The sequence below is a fragment of the Myxocyprinus asiaticus genome, chromosome 30, assembly GCF_019703515.2.
Source record: "Myxocyprinus asiaticus isolate MX2 ecotype Aquarium Trade chromosome 30, UBuf_Myxa_2, whole genome shotgun sequence".
NCBI classification, from domain to species: domain Eukaryota; kingdom Metazoa; phylum Chordata; class Actinopteri; order Cypriniformes; family Catostomidae; genus Myxocyprinus; species Myxocyprinus asiaticus.
The window spans coordinates 32,527,855-32,547,264 of record NC_059373.1 but is presented as its reverse complement, the minus strand read 5'-3'; the positions used below and the strand labels follow the sequence as shown (position 1 = coordinate 32,547,264).

At 36.0% G+C, this 19,410-nt stretch overlaps 2 protein-coding genes across 3 annotated transcripts in view; one reads left to right on the top strand and one right to left on the bottom strand.

The window, feature by feature from the left end:
- Positions 1–667: 667 nt before the first annotated feature.
- On the bottom strand, positions 668–9,376 carry srd5a1 (steroid-5-alpha-reductase, alpha polypeptide 1 (3-oxo-5 alpha-steroid delta 4-dehydrogenase alpha 1)). Its single transcript, XM_051664476.1, has 5 exons — positions 8,989–9,376; positions 8,675–8,841; positions 7,000–7,101; positions 4,639–4,789; positions 668–3,286 (listed from the first exon to the last, which is right to left on the bottom strand). The coding sequence occupies exons 1-5, from the start codon at positions 9,297–9,299 to the stop codon at positions 3,220–3,222; spliced, it is 798 nt and encodes a 265-aa protein (XP_051520436.1). The 5' UTR covers positions 9,300–9,376; the 3' UTR covers positions 668–3,219.
- Positions 9,377–10,492: 1,116 nt separating this feature from the next.
- LOC127421446 (RNA cytosine C(5)-methyltransferase NSUN2-like) overlaps positions 10,493–19,410 on the top strand; it is a 33,335-nt gene continuing 24,417 nt past the window's right edge. For both annotated transcript variants that reach the window (XM_051664497.1, XM_051664498.1), the window contains exons 1-8: positions 10,493–10,692; positions 10,884–11,041; positions 14,000–14,104; positions 14,196–14,301; positions 14,446–14,517; positions 14,648–14,732; positions 14,842–15,034; positions 19,295–19,369. In XM_051664497.1, the coding sequence (XP_051520457.1) occupies positions 10,615–10,692; positions 10,884–11,041; positions 14,000–14,104; positions 14,196–14,301; positions 14,446–14,517; positions 14,648–14,732; positions 14,842–15,034; positions 19,295–19,369 (872 nt within the window). In that variant the 5' untranslated portion in view covers positions 10,493–10,614. The remainder of the gene's footprint in view (positions 10,693–10,883; positions 11,042–13,999; positions 14,105–14,195; positions 14,302–14,445; positions 14,518–14,647; positions 14,733–14,841; positions 15,035–19,294; positions 19,370–19,410) is intronic.

The window sequence follows — 19,410 nt, the reverse complement described above, 5'->3', positions numbered from 1 at the left end:
TATATATATATATATATATAGTACTGTGCAAAAGATTTAGGCAATTGGATGTCTTAAAAAATAATGCCATAAATAGTTTTCATTTATCATTTAATGTCATACAAAGTCCAGTAAACATAAAAAAGCTAAATCAATATTTGGTGTGACCACCTTTGCCTTTAAAACAGCCCCAGTTGTCCTAGGTACACCTGGACACAGTTTTTCTTGGTTGTTGGCAGATAGGATGTTCAAGCTTCTTGGAGAATTCACCACAGTTCTTCTATCTATTTAGGCTGTCTCAATTGCTTCTGTCTCTTTATGTAATCTCAGACTGACATGATGTTCAGTGTGGGGCTCTGTGGGGGCCATGCCATCTGTTGCAGGGCTCCCTGTTCTTCTATTCTAATCTTTCTATTTGCAAAATTAATGTTTGGGATTCTAACATTTATATTTCCTATTGACACACTAAAGCTAAAGATATAAATAACATCTTAAGACAAATGCTTTTGTGAAACATCTTATGTGCCTAAAACTTTTGCACAGTACTGTATATATATATATATGAGCTGGTGAATCTCAGTATGAATGAAATATACTTAAGTAAATTCCAGTCAGTGGGTTTCCTTTAACATGCATTTCTTTACTGCTTCATAGGTCTATGTGTTAAAATTAACTGCTGAAAAGAAGCTGAAAACCAATATTTTATTGATAAATAAGAAAAACAAATGTTTACAGACGTTAAAGCTGCTCACCTAAAGTTTTAAACATTTAGTAAACAGAAATATTAAAGTGGAAACAATGCCAGTCTGATAAAAGAGTGAACAATGTGTAGTCTTTGTAATTTCAAATGTAAAACAAAATTCAAATTGAATTTGAAATCAATTATCCTCTTCATGCAAATGATAAGTAAATAAAGACATTAATGCTGGAAAAATCATGTCACTGATTGTTCGATTAAGCTAACTAGATAGCCAGTTGAAAAACGTACTCTCTGTCAAAAATAAACTCATACTTTTGAGAAAAAAAAGAAAAACTTAGAAGAGGACATCTTTGTTGATGATGATAAATCACCATTTGACATGCTGAAGAATGAAGCTGCAATTATAAGCTCCTCCCACAGTGATTATATAATAAGCGCCTTCCCTTCAGCTCATGTGCAGCATGTGTAAAAGGGGGGGTAACCCCTCGTGGTCAGAACACTGACATCTCCTGTGATCACTACTGTCAGTGTGCAAGCAGAGCTCACTGCTGTATTACAGTTTTCAAAAATGTAACATTCAATACAAGTCCTCTGCATGCTCCTTTATCACTCAAAGCGTAGTGGAGGGTGTGCTTGGTGTTGCAAAACGTTATGTATGTATGCAATGTGGTTTGCAGGGGGATTTCATCAATGCCTTGACTGTGGCTTGGGTTATTTCCCTAATGAACAGACAGACAAACCCAACACCTCAAACAGGTCCAGATTGACCATGCACTTCTGAAGGGAATGAACTAGAACGGAGCGTAGGTTTTATGTACTTCAATGTCAAAAAGATGAAAAATGCATACAGTATAAAATATACAATGATATAAAATCTTTATTTCACAGTATTAAAAGACAGAGACAAGTAGAACTAGATGATTGAAAACAATTCATATGACCTTCCCCTTTCCACAGATAAATTATCCCAAACCACTTTCCTAGCTGACAGTGCGGACACTCTGGAAAAATAACTCTTGCCATATTCCATGCTTTATGCCTTGAAGGTATAGTATAAGAACCCACCGCAAGTGAAAACATGTCAGCAATGGTAAATGATGTTACGAACAAAACATATATGTAAAAACAGCAGCAGATAACTGAGACTGAGGTATATTCACTGTACGTCTCTGAAATTATAATTTTATTTTACATCCACTGAAGAAAAGCAAGATATCAAAATGGAATGCAACACTGTAGTGTTGAATTAGCATGATCTTCAAAAGGCCTGTTGTAACATATGTATCTTACAAAGATTCATACAGTATACACAAAACTAACTCAGGCATTTTACACATAAATAAATGCAGCTGTCCTTTTAAGGCATGGTATGCTTTTCTTTTTTCTCTGAAAGCAGCGCTCCGCTACTTCTGAATACTGATCTTAATATTTTATTTTGACAGCTCCATGTACTGACCCTATGCCATCTGCTGCCTGAAAGTTTTTAGAAAACTTCAGAAGTTCTGTGTTGCATCGTGTATTAAGACACAATCAACTGGAGGTACTACGATAATGATAAATTCCCATTTGTCCCAGAGTCCATTAATAAATTCATTTGTCGTTATCTATAATTTGCACAATATGTGCCTCAGTTTAAATTCATTAAATGTAATTTGTTAAACATTTGAAAAATCAATCAATTATATGTAAAGTATATATACATATAATCTGGATTACATAATCAGATTACAAAAATCAAGTAACTGTAATTAGATTACATTACAGTTTAAAATGTACATAGTATCAGATTACAGTTTGTTTTTTATGCTTTACATGATTACATATACATTATATTGGGGTCACATCTAAAACATTAGGTTACTTACAATTTTAGTCGTGCATTTTTTAATCAGTACCAGATTAAATTTAAAACAAGTAATTTACTTAAAACCTCATGTGAACAGGATTATTATTATTTTTTATATTTTAAATTAAAGCATTACATTTAAATTAATATAATTTATACGAATCTGTATATAAGGATCATAAATGGTTGTGCTGCTGTCAACACACCTGCAGTACATGGTTGCGATATGAGCCATCATATGTATGTTTTATATTAAGAGCTGGCAGCCCTGACCCCGATTGCCTCATATCCAATCTGACTGAAACGTGACAGCAGCAGTTCAAACTGGTCCATATTTCTCTAACACAGGGCTACAGTCTTGAAGGAGCGACTGAGTGATAAATATAGAAGATCTGTGGTATGAATGCACCCGTCCGCCTGTTTTTAATCTCATCTGATCCCTCCATTAACCTATATCTCTTGTAGTTATGCTTTTTAAGTTAAAACATTAATGTGTGTGGTGTAAAATGCAGTACAATGATTTGTCTTGTAAAATGGAGTTTATGTGATGCTCATCTTTGTTCCCCGTCTCTGTATATTATGACAGTACTTCCCTTAAAACATTCCACAATAAGAACACTGTTTATAGGTAATATCCTAAAATGACAAAACATGTTGTTTCTATGGAAGTGATGTGGTTGGGCTTACCACAGGATCAGAACACAAACGGTATTAAAGCTTTCCTTGATTTTGGGTAGTCTTCAAATTTTGCGAGATACCACCTGTGAAATGAAATGGCACATTAAACCACAAACCACGATTTTATCTAGGCCACCTTAAACAAAGTAGAGTTGTCATTAACCAGTCATCAGTTCTGTTTAAAAATTGCATATAAAAAATAAAATAAAAAAAAACAGAATTGAAAACGGAACAAATATAAGGGACATTTGTGTCAAATCAACCAAATTTCAGAGACTTCCCCGGCTACATTTTTTGATTTTCGTAATAGTTTTAAAGAAATATAGTGATAATATTAAATGCCATTAATCAATATTTATGGAGTAATCCATTACTTTGTAGAGGGGGGTCAAAATGACAATTTTCAAATATGATTTTGGAGCAAAAGTAAAAAAAATAAATAAAATAAAAAAAAGATTCTTTAAAAGGATGGTGGCATCATCATTATTATTATTTATACGCAGATATAGGTAGGTCTATTACAAAAATCAGTTGACTTTATGCCAATAGTGTGAATCCAAAATCCAGAATACACCTTTCTTTTGGTATCTTCATATTTAAAGGGATAGTCCATCCAAAAATTAAAATTTTCTCTTGATTTATCTGCATCCCAGATGTGTATGACTTTCTTCTGCAGAACACAAATGAAGATTTTTAGAAGAATATCTCAGCTCTGTAGGTCCATATAATGCAAGTGAATGGGTGCCCAAATTTTGAAGCTCCAAAATCCACATAAAGGAAGCATAAAAGTAATCCATACGACTCCAGTGATTCAATCCATGTGTTCAGACACAAGATGATAGATGTGGTTGAGAAACAGATCAATATTTAAGTCATATTTTACCGTGCCCAGTAGGGGTCGATATGCACGAAGAATGTGAATCATCAGAAACAGAAGAAAAAATTAAAGTGAAGGAAAAAAAGGCTTAAATATTGATCTGTTTCTCACCCACACCTATCAAATTGCTTCATAATATCTGGATTAAACCACCAGACTCATCTGGAGTACTTTTATGTAGCCATTATGTGGATTTTGGAGCTTCAAAATTTTGGCATACATTCACTTGCATTGTATGGACCTACAGAGCTGAGATATTCTTCTAAAAAAAATCTTTGTTTGTGTTCTGCAGAGGACAGAATGTCATACACATCTGGAATGGCATGAGGGTGAGTAAATGATGAGAGAATTTTAATTTTTGGGTGAAATATTCCTTTAAGGCTTTATATGGTTAAAAAAGTCCACTTACTCTTCAGTAAGTGCAGCAAGTTCAGAAATGTTAATCTACAAAACAAAATGAAAAACGAAATGTTGAGCCGAGGACCTCTGGTTGAGATGACACGGAATAACCCAAAAGTATTGTGATCTTTGCACTTAATTCATATTGTAATCTCTTACTTGTGGTGAGCCACTGCTCTACTGGACAGCACAACAAGAGTGAAGACGGCAAAAGCTGCACTGTGCAGTGAGTGACCAGCCAGAGCAAATCCAGCCCATTCTACAATCTCACCCAAGAAGTTTGCTCCTGATACATATTCAAACATGCCTCCTATAAAAAGAAAACAGTCACGAAGAGCCACTTGAACGGATCACATCATAAATTCATGTTTTAGAAAGCAGCAAGAAGAAAATTTCAAGTTAATCGGTTTGTGCAGTGCTTGCTGTTAAATCACATGGGTTTTATTAAGTGTGAAACCATCTGAGCAGCAAGTTGTCTGGTTTAATATGTCAGAACTAAAGCATGTCACCATAATACAACATCTCATCATATGTTTGGAAATGAAAAACCTGCTTCTTGATGTTAAATGACTTTGATAAAGTGTCATCAGCAGGATGATGAAAATCAAATTTTTGCTGAAGGCCCGCTGACTCACTTTAGCATTGTTTTGCAGATGGTGATTTAAAAGAAAAAAAGCATAATGTTTTTTAGACTATCCAGTGAAGTCTTGATTTCAGACAGCTTTGAAATATGTATACTACAAGAATAGCAGATAATTGCATTTACATTTAGCACTGTCTGTCTGTTTATAAAGAGAGACAGAAGCTGATGTCACTGACTATTAGGATTTCTGTAGGAGGGTTGCTCCTGACAAGTTGCTGAGGCAATGAGTCATGATCATAAGGGCATCTATTTTTATTTTCTTTCACAGTCAAAGCTAGAGGGAAACACAGACTCTTTATGGTCATAGCCATAAAGCATCATAGTTCAAACCTTCACTGAAGAGGACACCCCAGCATTACACACCATTTTGATCCGAGCATGTTGCTTCACATGTGGGGCACCTTTTGTTGGTCAGCTTACATTTCAATAACATATGTTAAATAACCAATACAATTTTATAACAATTGATATCATAAATTTAGCCTATTTAGCTCAAATCAGGCTTAAAAAAAGTATTTTTTCAGTTTATTAGACTAGGTGATGCCTTTGCGAAAGAGCACACAACTTTTTTAGCCATCTTGGTTCTGGGAGTATTTTTATTTTTTTTTTCATTCATTTTTCCAAAGGGATTCATAAAATCTTTCATAAAAGATATAAAGGGTTCATTCACCCAATAATGAAAATTCTCTCATAATTTACTCTGCTGACCGGAAGTGATGCTTTCTAGTTAAAAAGGACTTAAATATTTATATTTGACACTTTAGAAGACATTAATTTAACAACAGGAGTCATATGGATGATGTTTATGCTGACTGTCTGTGATTTTTGGAGCTTCAAAGGTCTGATCACCATCCACTTGCATTTTAAGGACCTACTGAGCTGAGATATTTTTCGATTTTTCTTCAAATGTCATACACACCTAGGCATGGCACGAGGATGAGTAAATTGAGAGAATTTTCATTTTTGGGTGCACTATCACTTCAAAATCATGATTCATGAACCAAACCAGCCAACTCTGAGGTGAATTACAATGTTACAAACTGTGATTTGAAAATCGGACAAAATAACAAAGGTACAAAACAGTGTACTATACTTAATGTCTTACATAAGGGAATTAACTACAATCCTATTACAGGGGCACTCTGTAATTTTTTCCTCATTGTAACATTTTTATTTCTATGTTTATAATATCATACCAAATCACATGAGATGAAGACTCTAGTCATATCAGTAATCTTATAAAAGCTGTTTTATTCTACATGGAGAGGGTCCTCTCATGGGGGCAGCCATGTTAGGATCACATGACCAGCCAATTTCTACTCACTTAACCTCATAACCACCCTGTTATTGGACACTTTCACTCATGGATTAAATTAATCCTGGTTTACTGTGAATAGTGAACTTGGTATCAGTAACTAAAAACTATTGTGTTTGAAAGACAAGATCACATATTCAAAAAAGTATCGAGTGCTCCTTTAAACATTCCCATCAACTAACAACATCGGAGCTCGCAGTAGGTTTGTTTTTAAAGCTTTATTATTTATCATTAAAAATCTATTCCCCTATGGAAAAAAATGAATGGGATTTTTACTTCAGGAACCAGACTGTTGCGGTCTATAAGGTGAAAGGCTATTTGAATTGAAAGGCAAGACCTTCTTTCCAACAGGCACATCTTTAAACTGAGAGTGGCAATTTCTCCAATTCATTTCTTTTCAAATCTCCTCCTCCTTGTACTGTCTCTGCTTGAAACCACTGATCAGATGCTGAGCACCAATATTTCAGAAAATTTCAATATAACATTTTCATCAAATATAACACATTAATCTCCCAATTCCTAGATGGTGTTGATAATCTATGATACATTTTTTTTTTGTTACCTCTAGGTATCTTATAGCCTGTCTCTCCAGGCTTACGGAGGTTCCTGAGTATATGGTCAGAGTGAATGTTAATGGTCCATCCCAGGAACCACATACAAGACCCTGGAAGAAAGAAATCCATCAAACAGTTTTTCAAAACCTATAGTCATGACCTGACATGATAAGAACTACATGGGGAAATGTGACTGGTAACTAATGACTAGCAGCTAATGTTCAGTCAACCATGACAGGTCACCTAGAGTTCAGGGCGTTTATGATCTCATACATTTCTATGTGCACATCCACTTCCTACTTCTCTCTCCCTCTATTCCTCTCCCTCTCTCTCTGTACAACAAAATCAAAATTTTAGGTTAAAATTTAGATTAATGTATAAGGGAAAGTGTACATCTTAGGTTCTGTAAATAGACATAATTTCTTTTAAGTTTTTTGTAGTGTGTTTTGATTTCAATAACTTTTTTTAAATAGTCCTGCGGTGTGACAAATGAAAGTTTAAAAGTACAAATATTCCACGTAGTTCTTGCTGCCAATCAAGAACGATATGCTGATAAATAACTCTCATTTGTGTGTTCCTCATCTCTAGATTATTAATTTAGATCAACATCAATGCCGATAAAAAACATGGATAAATGAGCATTGTTGAAAGCAACTTTGTAGAAGTGAATGAAGCCACTCTGATTAGACTGTCTGACTGACGGCCTATTACGTAAGGGTTGTTTCGCTCATGACACTCACCTGTGATTGGCTGGATGGTCGCTCAATCAGCCCAAAGTATCAAAACACAAAGAATACTGAATACAAATCCAGCATTTGGACTCAGTATGGGTTTAGCTTAGAAAAGTGCGGGGGACCTGTCTCCCATGTCCCCCGCGGCTGCTACGCCATTGCCTATCACATATCCCATGCAGAGATCGAACTGTCAGAGTGTTGGATATATTCACAAATAATTGATATACTGTACATAAAAACATTACATGAGAGTTAAAAAAAAAATTAAAAAATAAAACATTTTAGAAATGAACAAAACATCATGGTTGTTTAAGCCAATGAGCATTAAGCTGTGTTGTTAGCAAGTCGTTTCCCATCATTCTTGCAGTTTGAGCAGCTCGGAAAAAGTAGCCGCAACGCCTCGCTCTCACAGGACATTTTTTGACATACGTCGTGATGACATCACAGCAAGTTGGACAGATTTCAAACCGGCATGCACCTGCCGCAGATCACCGGTGACTGATTCTACGTAGAACTTGCTCATCTCAAACGAGCCAAATGTATACCACAGTGTGACATCACAATGTGGAGTTGGAAGAGAATGAGGCGTTTTGGCCACTTGGTTTCAACAAATGCTCTTTTTGCAGTGAGAAGGAAGTTTTGAGTTCTGAAACTTACAGTATGTTTTTATAGTACAATGACCTCTTACTTTATATGTCAAATGATCAAGGAAAATGTAATTCTTCATGTCAGGATCCCTATCTGTTAGTAACTGCCAAGTTAAATAAAGTGTTTAATAAAGCATCAGTGGGGACTGAATCTATTGTGGCCTTTGCCTCTGCTCTCATTTTAAACAAACCTAAAATACAGATCTTATATATATATATATATATATATATAAATTAAGGAAAAGTTTGGAAATTGCCCTTCTATCATGTGAATAATCACTCAGACAGCCACTAGCACATACCTGTGATGAAACAGGGATGTGTAACCCAATCAGACGAGTATTCTGCATAGTGGCTCAGGTATCTTGCCTGCAGGTAGCCATTATAGATGCAGAAGACAAAGGCCAGGGCAAACGAGATGAATGGTGTTGATTTCCCTCCTCTAATTAAAAATGGGTAAATGAGGGACCTAGAAGAAATAGTGTACATGTTTATGTGTTCTGTTGAGTGGAACAGTAATTTTGCAAGAGGATATCAGACTACTTCACATATACTCTCCCCATGTCAATACATTCATAGACATTTATGTCTGCTGTATTTCAAGTATATAGCCTACCTTTGCATGTAATGGCAAAAGAACATGAGCAGAAGGAGCTGGTTGGGCAGGTGCGTTATCTTTGCACAGGAACTCCACAGCACCAAACTCAAAGGCACAAGAAAAGCGGGCAGTTCCTGAACAAACCAGGCGAATTTGACATTTACAGGAAACCCATACCTGCTGGATGCATATCTGCCATAGGGCACGTTCTCAAAGAGTAAAGTCAGGAAAGTTACGGAAGCCATGAACATCATTAAGTAGGATAAACAATCCAAAACGTACAGTTCTTCCTCCTCAGAAGAAAATAATTTGTTGAGAATAGCGTCCATGGTTGACAATTACAAAATATAAATCCTCGATTCTCTATTTATGTGAAGTGTTTAGGTAACGTTTCTACGTGTGCCATGCAAGCTTTACGAAACAAAATGAATGAAAAACGCCCACCACGATAGCGGTGTCAGCCAATCAGAAAAGACGGGGGGCGGTGCTTAAGTGCATATAATTAAATTCTAACCAATAAACACTAGTATCTATAGTACCATATTATACGCACAACATTTATTAATTTATTATTATTTAATTTTTTACAACACTAATAAATCAAAAGAGAATATTTTGTTAATATTTTACTTTTACCTCCAAAATACTTCGAATCAAACTTAGCAACAAAAAACTGCATATATGGTTTTTGATCGAAATTCAAACAGCATATAGCCTACAAATAATTCTGACTTCTTAAAAAATGCAAAAGCTATCAAGCCTGTTGGCTATTTTATATACCTCATATCTGCACTTCACATTTTTTGGGACTGTCCTTTTACACAGTTATTTTAGGAAGATGTTTGTAATTGTATTAACGACCCATTTGCTTTGAGATTTCTCAATGTAATTTTTAAGGATGTACTGTTTGGTTTTTATAGAATTAGTCAAACAAAGATAATGCATTAAGTATTATTAACCACCTATTGATGTAAGATAAATCGTACATTCACAGAAGCAAATTCAAAAATCAAAAGCCCTGATTTATTGTTTTAAAAAAGAAATCAAACAATACATCCAAACAATTTTATCTTCAAAGAATACCAAAGCTCTTAAGACTGTTTTAAATTATTTTTGTAAGTGCTGATACATAACATTTTATACTTTTATTCCTGGTGCTTTCCTCTTTTTTCTTTCTAATGTACATTATTTAATGTAAGTTTGTATACCTTAATATTCTCGGTTACAAATGTACCTTGGCAAAATAAATAAATAAAATAATAATAATAATAATAATAATAATAATAATAATAATTCGTATTATTATACAGTACATGGTGTTAAATTTGAATCGCATATTTTATTTAAAATGTATATAATTGTTCCTTGTGTTATATTCAACTGTCCATAAAAATAGAGTACATACAGATTAAAATATCGGAATTTTACGTATTACATTTTGGACAGAAAACAAAATAATCACTTCTGGATATAAGTCAGGCAATAAACGCGGAAACCATAAACGCGGGTCCTTCCACTAGAGCGTGCGCTTGTTTAGATCGCGTCAAGAACACGTGAGTTCAGCAAAAGCAAAGGAGAGCAATTACTAATCAGTCAATCAAAACGCATCGCAGGTTTATATCCAGAGTTATATGTCTGTCCAACATGGGAAGAAAAAATAGAAACAGACAGAAACCTCAACAGAACAGAAGACCAGAGGGCAAAAGAAACAGAGATGACGCTGTGAGTTTGCTAACTGCTCCAGTTTCTTACTTTTCTGCTCTGTGACAACACTGCATATTCATACTATGAATGTCACATAAGTTGCACGTTGAATACTGTCATCATATAGTCACGTCGTGTTGATATTCTGTATATAAAAGTGTTTCAGTGTAATCACATCGCAAATTGACATACATTTGTTGTATTGGCAGGGCTGGGGAGCAGGATATTCAGAGATCATCAAGGAAAACAAACTCTTTGAGCATTACTACCAGGAGTTGAAGATTGTCCCAGAAGGAGAGTTTGAGGAGTTCATGGAGGCCATGAGAGAGCCTCTGCCAGCTACAATACGAATCACAGGATACAAGAGGTATCATGATGTTCTGTAAAGGGCCAAATATTAATAATGAATGACAAACAGGAATTTGACTGCCATACATATTGCATTATAACTTTAAAGGGATATAATACTAATTAACTGTTTTTGTCACCTTAAAATATCTAAACATTTGACCTTTTGCTAATACATTTAGATGTTCATAAATTAGCAATATACCTATATAGAATGCATGATTATGGCAAATCATAATTGTCGATTATTTCCCTTGATATTGACATCAAACACTTATTTTGTGTATGGCATATGCATGCCATATTTTAGGCTACACATCCAAAGCAGACTGAGAACTGTTATTCATTTTTTGTATTAATTATTTTTTTTTTTTTTGTAAATCAACAAATCAAGAAGGTGCCTAAATGATCAACTAAACATTGGCCCTCTTAGCGGCATGAAAAACAAAACTGTTACTAAAATTGTAAATTAATTATGCACAGAAAGCCAGCAACAGACAAGTCTGTGATTTGTTACAATGCTCAACCACTGCATAAAACCTGTTGAAAAACATTGTCAAAACGGACAGATGTAGACCTAAATGGAATGCTTTATTTGACACTCTTCATGATTAGTTAATTGTGGCATATGTAATTGTAATTTTGATTGTTTATTTGATTAATTGTGCAGCCCCTCGATAAAGTAAACAGAAAATTATGCACTTAATCTATGTGGCAACTATTTCCATTGTAAGTGTATTTCTGTAAACTGAAATTATGTTCTGTGGTAATCAATAGCATGACACAGATGGTGTCTGTAGATTTAAAGTGAGTAGTTTGGAGGAACTAACTTCTGTCTAAGTAATATTTCAGGTTAAAAGAATAGTTCACCCAAAAATTATAATTTTCTCATTTACTCACACATTTGTCGTCTCAAACTCGTACGACTTCTGCGGAACACAAAGGAATTTTAATGGAGACCCGATGTGTGTAGGTCCATACAATGGAAGTGAGTAGTGACCAAAACTTTGAAGCTCCAAAAATCACAAAGGCAGCATAAAAGTAATCCATAAGACTCCAGTGGTTTAATCCATGCCTTCTGAAGCAATCTAATTGGTTTGGGGTTAGAAGAGACCAAAATGTAACTTCTTCTCTGTAAACCTTGACATAAGCAGTCTTGGCGATCATGATTTCAAGCTCGATTACGCTTCCTGGCGCCATCTAGCACTCTGTACATCCATCAAACGCTTGGCAGTGTAATTGAGCTTGACATCATGATCGTGCCTAGAGACAGCAATGGCAAGATGTACAGTTAAAAAAAAGTTATATTTTGAGATGTCACTGGATTTAACCACTGTAGTCATATGGACTACTTTTAAGCTGCATTTATGTGCTCTTCGGAGCTTCAACGTTTTGGTCACCATTCACTTGCATTGAATGGACAAACAGACTTTATATATACAGATACAGATAATGGCTTCGCTGCATACCCCTAATATATATACACTGGCAGCCAAAAGTTTGGAGTGATGTAAATATTTTGTTGTTTTGGAAGGAAATTGGTACTTTTAATTCACTAAAGTGGCATTCAACCGATCACAAAGTATAGTCAGGACATTACTGATGTAAAAACAGCACCATCACGATTTGAAAAAAATAATTTAAAATCAAATCTAGACAGGCCCCATTTCCAGCAGCCATCACTCCAACACCTTATCCTTGAGTAATCATGCTAAATTGCTAATTTGGTACTAGAAAATCACTTGCCATTATATCAAACACAGTTGAAAGCTATTTGGATCGTTAAATGAAGCTTAACAGTATGCAATAGACGTGCATGTCTTAAGGTCAATATTAGGTCAAAAATGGCAAAAAAGAAACAGCTTTCTCTAGAAACTTGTCAGTCAATAATTGTTTTGAGGAATGAAGGCTATACAATGCTTGAAATTGCCAAAAAACTGAAGATTTCATACAAAGGTGTATACTATAGTCTTCAAAGATAAAGGACAACTGGCTCTAACAAGGACAGAAAGAGATGTGGAAGGCCAGATGTACAACTAAACAAGAGGATAAGTACATCAGAGTCTCTAGTTTGAGAAATAGACGCCTCACATGTCCTCAGCTGACAGCTTCATTGAATTCTACCCGCTCAACACCAGTTTCATGTACAACAGTAAAGAGAAGACTCAGGGGTGCAGGCCTTATGGGAAGAATTGCAAAGAAAAAGCCACTTTTGAATCAGAAAAACAAAAAGAAAAGGTTAGAGTGGGCAAAGAAACACAGACATTGGACAACAGATGATTGGAAAAGAGTGTTATGGATCTTAACACCATTGAGCTTTTGTGGGATCAGCTAGACTGTAAGGTGCGTGAGAAGTGCCCGACAAGACAGCCACATTTATGGCAAGTGCTACAGGAAGTGTGGGGTGAAATGTCACCTGAGTATCTGGACAAACTGACAGCTAGAATGACAAGGATCTGCAAAGCTGTCATTGCTGCACGTGGAGGATTTTTTGATGAGAACTCTGAAGTGGTTTAAGAAGTTCTGAACATTTTTTTTCCCAATTTGTAATAGTAATTTTTCACGTTATTAATGTCCTGACTATACATTGTGATCAGTTGAATACCACTTTGGTAAATAAAAGTACCAATTTCTTTCTATAAGAGCAGAATCTGTACATTATTCCAAACCTTTGGCCACCAGTATATATATGTGTGTGTATATGTTTATACAGTCTTTTAAATTGTAACTGTAGTGGAATACAGTTACTTATATTTTGTATTTTAAATGCGTAATCCCGTTACATGTATTCCGTTACTCCCCAACAGTGTGTGTGTGTGTGTGTGTGTGTGTGTGTGTGTGTGTATATATATATATATAAAATATGAGAGAATCTCAGCATTGGCTGTTTAAAACCACTATCATAGATTTTACAGAGGAAGAAGTCATTTCAAAATAATGTTTTCTTTTTTCTTTCTTTCTCAATCTCTGTAATCAGTCATGCCAAAGAAATCCTTCATACTTTAAAAGAGAAATACTTCAAGGAGGTACAAGACCTTGAGGTAGACAGACAGAAGATTGAGGCCCCTCAGCCCCTTAGTTGGTAAGACAAAAGATCTTATCCATTTCATTTGGAAATGATATCCATTGAAATCTGTGCAATTTAAACCTGATCCTGAATCATGTTGTTACAGGTACCCTGATGAGCTGGCATGGCACACCAATCTGAGCAGAAAGATCCTGCGCAAATCTCCTCTGCTGGAGAAATTCCACCAGTTCTTGGTCAGCGAAACAGAGTCGGTAAATAAAAAAGTTGAAGTCCAACTATTTCTTGTCCTGTCTTGGATTATCTTTCCAGAGTTTGTAGCTGGTTTCAATAAATGCATGTTTTTTTTGTAGTCAATCGCAAGTACTTGGTTTTAATGAGTTATTTTTATCCATCAGGGAAACATCAGCAGACAGGAAGCTGTCAGTATGATTCCTCCTCTTCTGCTCAAAATCGAGCCTCAACATAAGGTACATCAGCATCATCAGTTTCTTTGCCTGGTCTATGTTAGAAAACACAATGTATTTAGACTGTTAGTTTTCTGTAGTGTGTTTTCTGTACATTGGGAGAATCTTTATAATTTCTGGGTTGTCTGAATAGATTCTGGACATGTGTGCTGCTCCAGGATCAAAGACGGCTCAACTAATTGAGATGCTGCACTCCGACATGGATGTGCCTTTCCCTGGTAAACATTCAGTCGTAGTTACTAATATGGAGTATAATGTATAGATTAGTGATTAAAGATGATAGTATGTACTTCATCTCATCGTTGGCCTCCATCTCTGTGTCTCCAGAGGGTTTTGTAATTGCCAATGATGTGGATAACAAGCGATGTTACCTGCTAGTGCATCAGGCCAAGAGATTGAACAGTCCGTGTATTATGGTGGTCAACCATGATGCCTCCAACATTCCACGTCTGCAGTTTGATAATGAAGGGAAGAAGGATGTCCTGTTTTATGACAGGATCCTGTGTGACGTGCCCTGCAGGTGAGGTGAAGCATTGTATGGAGGATCTCTGCTTTGAGTCAGACAGTGAGAAAGAAAGCCCTGATTTGGGGGATACTTGGGAATGCATGATTGATCTCATTTGTGTCACGTTTGTGTATACATGAAGAGAGCTATCGGTTCGCATTCCCATTCATCTTAATAGCCAGTTGCTTGGCTGGTGCATGGTCGCCCCAGAAGTATTCAACCTTGATGCTGCCATCTCTGCTTCATTGGCACTTGGCTCTTTTAAAGCCTAGAACTCCTTACAAAAGACAAGAAAAATAGAAAGTCTATAAAAAGCTGTTTAGAGCCCTCCAAAAATCAATCACTGGTGAAACATCCACGATAATATAATGAATTTGTTTGTTATATTTATATTTCTTGCAGAGTCCACAGCTACCATTTAGGGCCAACCACTCTACCATTCAATGTACATTGCTCTACATATGTCACTAATCAATATATCGTGAGGCATCACGTTAGCGTAATCTGTGCTTAATGCATGAAAGAGATTTGGTGTGTCCATGAGTGTGAGTGAATCTGTAAAGCACTTTGTAAATACTGTTATAAAAGGTGCTATAGAAATAAAGCTTTACTTGCTGAATCTGCAGAGAAACAGTTTTCGCTAATTTAAGCTGGTGTCAACCTCGAAGAATCTAAACAACTCAATTTTGGCTCAGGGTGTCACACATGCAGACAGCTTTGCTGGGATCTCGCTTTCTTCAGTCGTAGGTATGACACATTTGCTGATACAAAATGGTGGATGGGTTACAAACATACCAACTCAGCTCTCTCTCTCACATTCCTTGTCACGTGGAGCTTGCCGAAATAACAGGTGTACCACATGAGCATAAACAATTGTAATAGACTGATTTAGGGTGTTTTCAGACCTGTAGCTTGCTTGCTTTGTTCCATATCCGGGGCTACAATAGTTACAATGTTGCATCTTCTTTATTTAGAAGATTAAGCTCATACATCGATATACCTGTTAAAATAATATACCTGTAAAAATGTGTCAACGAGTACAAATGTTCGAGTATTGTTTGTCACAGTTATTCAAAACGTCACCGCATGGATAAGAATTCACGCATCAGAGGTTGCTCTGCAAATAAACATTATCCAACACAAGTTGTAAAATTTCCACTGTGGTTACTTTTATCCGCCATTAGTTGCTTTTGCTTGATTTTTGCATAATAAAGTACCTGTTCCCATTGTCATCTCTCTCTCGCACCCAGACACTTGCGCACATACACACTGAAAGAGTGAAGCCGCGTTTATTTCTGTTGTAAAGTTGCTGATGCCATCCAACCTGTCTGTTCTGCCGCTATCCAGAAGAGAGGAGGGATTGTGCTACAGTTACCTCAGGAATTGTTCAATAACTCTCTTAAATGTACAACTATATTTAATTTATTCGGCAAAAGGCAATATCCGCTTTTTGATGAGGAATTACAGTGATGGGCTGACCTACTCTCCGCAAGTCCATCAGGTTATGTTCATGGTTTTTATAGGGATATTGTTTGTCTCACCACAAGCGAATCGCTCCAGAGTTCGTTTGCAATTGAGGTAGTCTCGGACCGATTGTTTTGGTGCGGATCTGAGTGTGATTGTCGCGTTCATGTATGCCTGTATGAACTGAACCAAGGGAGAAAATGCACCAGGTTCTGAAACAAATGCTCCAAATGAGCCAGTTGTGCAATTTATGGAGTGAAAGTGAGTGACTGTGTATTTGTCCCCTCAAGGCCATATGTCCATATGCATCGTTCAGTGAGTAAAGAAATTACGCTCAATAAAAAGACTGTAGTGTCTCTGCTTTCTAATGTAATTTTATTGAAGGGGGGAAAAAAGGCAGGAAAAGCACTTGGTGACAGAATCACTATGGATTACAATCAGCGTTAGTGATGATATGCAGTTGAGTGTGATGAAAACAGTCAGATCAGCTTCATGTCTTGTCAGTTCTTCAGTTAAAGAAGCTCATTGGTCACTTGACGAGAACACAAGACCCCGCCTCAGTGACAGAACGATTTTTTCCAAGTGAACCGGATGTGGTTTTTAAAGCCATTAACTCGGCAGGAAGTCCAGATGATCAAGTGATTAATGGCCTCCCGCTGACAGATGCTAATGCGTTCTTCGTCTCCCTCTGTATGACTAGGGATTGTGGTCATGAAGTCCACACCTGAAAATTACTGGAAAAATCGGCTAGTGTTGTGCCAGCTTTAGACAACCTGCTTCTTCATTATTGTACTGTTGGACCTGATATGAATGCACAAATAGATGAATGAAAATATTTTGATTAATAGAATTTACTAAACTTTTCTCTTTTTTTCACTCTGAAGACAAAGTACTGATAGCCATGCGCATGCAGAAATCCCAGAAAACGCTGCCGATTTCTGCGGAATTGGGGCATGCATCATTGACGAAGTTCTCTACAATCTCTGCCTCTTGTGTGTTTAGTAAATATTTAGCTAATTTGATCATACCTTCAGCAGCCTCAAGACTAGTACTCTTGACTCAGTTTAACAAAATTTAGCACGTTTAAATCCATTTTTCCAACAAAATCATGGAAGATGCACAAAAAAAAACTCATTCTGTCTGCACCCAGACTAATCTAAATGTTCTGATTCGTCATTGCATTCATGCACGCAATGGACATGTCTTTTTTTTGGTTTTAATGGAATTCAGAAGTTGACACTTTTTAGGATTATTTGCGACAGCCATAATTGTAATGGTGATTCTTTTTGATTAATTGTGCAGCTCTATTGTAGGATCAACAGTTTCATATCCAGCCGCCTTTAAACACAGTAAAACACAAACTGTGTTTGGTTATTTTACATGTTGGTCAGATTGTCTCTTCCTGTCCAAGTGGCCGTTTCTATGTTCTAGAATAAGATGCAAAATGGAGCAGACTCTATGCAGACAGTGAAAGTAAAATGCTTTGTAAGTACAATTTCAAAGGAAGAACAGCACAGATGTGTAAAATAGTATTTAACATTAAGTGTTTGCTTCATTAGAGTCTCTCGCTACAATATACTTGAATCAGAAATGTACTGTAGGTACATTTAATGTAGATTATGAAACCACTCAATGTATGTACAGATGGTGAAGTTGTGGTAATGACCACTTAAATCAATAGGGGATCATTTTCATGGAGGCAGGCACTTGCCAGAGCACTGTGTTTTCATTTGAGCAAAGTCTATACTGCATCTTCCCAGCATGTAACATCATATACTTGGTGGAGTCTATACTTGGCCTGGAGCAGAACCAGGTGCCAAGCACAACACTGTCTGTTCGGTGCCAGGCAGGGCAAACGTCTTACACACACAATGTGGTCAAGCTGTTTTTGCTGTCTAAACAATTCTCTGTCGATGAGAGGATTTCAGGTCAGCTTTAAAGATATAATTATGGCTTTTTCCTCATTGCCCGCATAAAACTGCAGTTCTCTAACTTAAAGGGTTTATTCCTGAATGGTAGTTTTATTTGAAGCAACATTTGCTGTCTTGTTAACCGAACACTGATGTAATTGATAAAAATAAAATAAAACTGTTTGTAGATGGATGCCGCAGTGACTGATTCAGGATATCGTTATATTTTACCACCATGTCTTTAATTTGTGTTCATTATTAAGATCTAAAAGAGCACAACAGCTGGGTTCTGGAAGTTTCAAAAATCTCCACTTTCTCTATCTCCATGGAGACATTTATTTTTTTTAACAATGTTTTTTTTTAACTTTTTTTTTTTTTTTTACTGAACTTCACTACCCATAATCCTAAAGAAAGATCAACCAATTAGAGAAGTCATAATCGAGTTGGTTTCCCACTTTCAAATTGTAGTAAATATAAGTTAATTTACTTATAATCAATAAATATAAAGCAGTAGTTTTTATATTGTACCACCGTTTTGGTTTGATTGCATCATTTGCAATGCTTTATGAGATGAGTTGTTCATTCCATTAAAGTACATAGAATTGTACTTTTTTCAGAATTTTTTTTTTGCTTCAGATGAAAGGTTGAAAGGTTAAGCTGGTTGTTAAGCTTGTCGTTTTGGCTCATGGTATAGAACTGTTTGCTTAAGAATTTTTTGAATTGCCTATGGAGAAAAAGAATGGGAAAAATACTTCCAGAACCAAGGCCACTGAAAAAGTAGACACTAGTCACTGTTGCGCTCCATTATAAAAGGTTGATTTAATATATTCATGGTTTTACACTAGCCTCACAATTGTAAGTTTGTTTTTTGCATTAATGAAATATCAAATTATCTCCATAGTGGTGACGGAACGATGAGGAAAAACATTGACGTGTGGAAAAAATGGACAACTAGCAATAGCCTGCAGCTCCATGGGTAAGATGAGTGCATTTTACTGAGGGATGTTTATTTGCCAA

Bases quoted from the DNA above. Each gene is read 5' to 3' on its own strand.
- srd5a1 (XM_051664476.1), bottom strand. From the start codon at position 9,299: ATGGACGCTATTCTCAACAAATTATTTTCTTCTGAGGAGGAAGAACTG. The intron at 8,842-8,988 runs GTAGGCTATATA...TATTTCTTCTAG, and splicing joins TTTTGCCATTACATGCAAAG to GTCCCTCATTTACCCATTTT. The intron at 3,287-4,638 runs GTAAGAGATTAC...TTCATTTCACAG, and splicing joins AGAGCAGTGGCTCACCACAA to GTGGTATCTCGCAAAATTTG.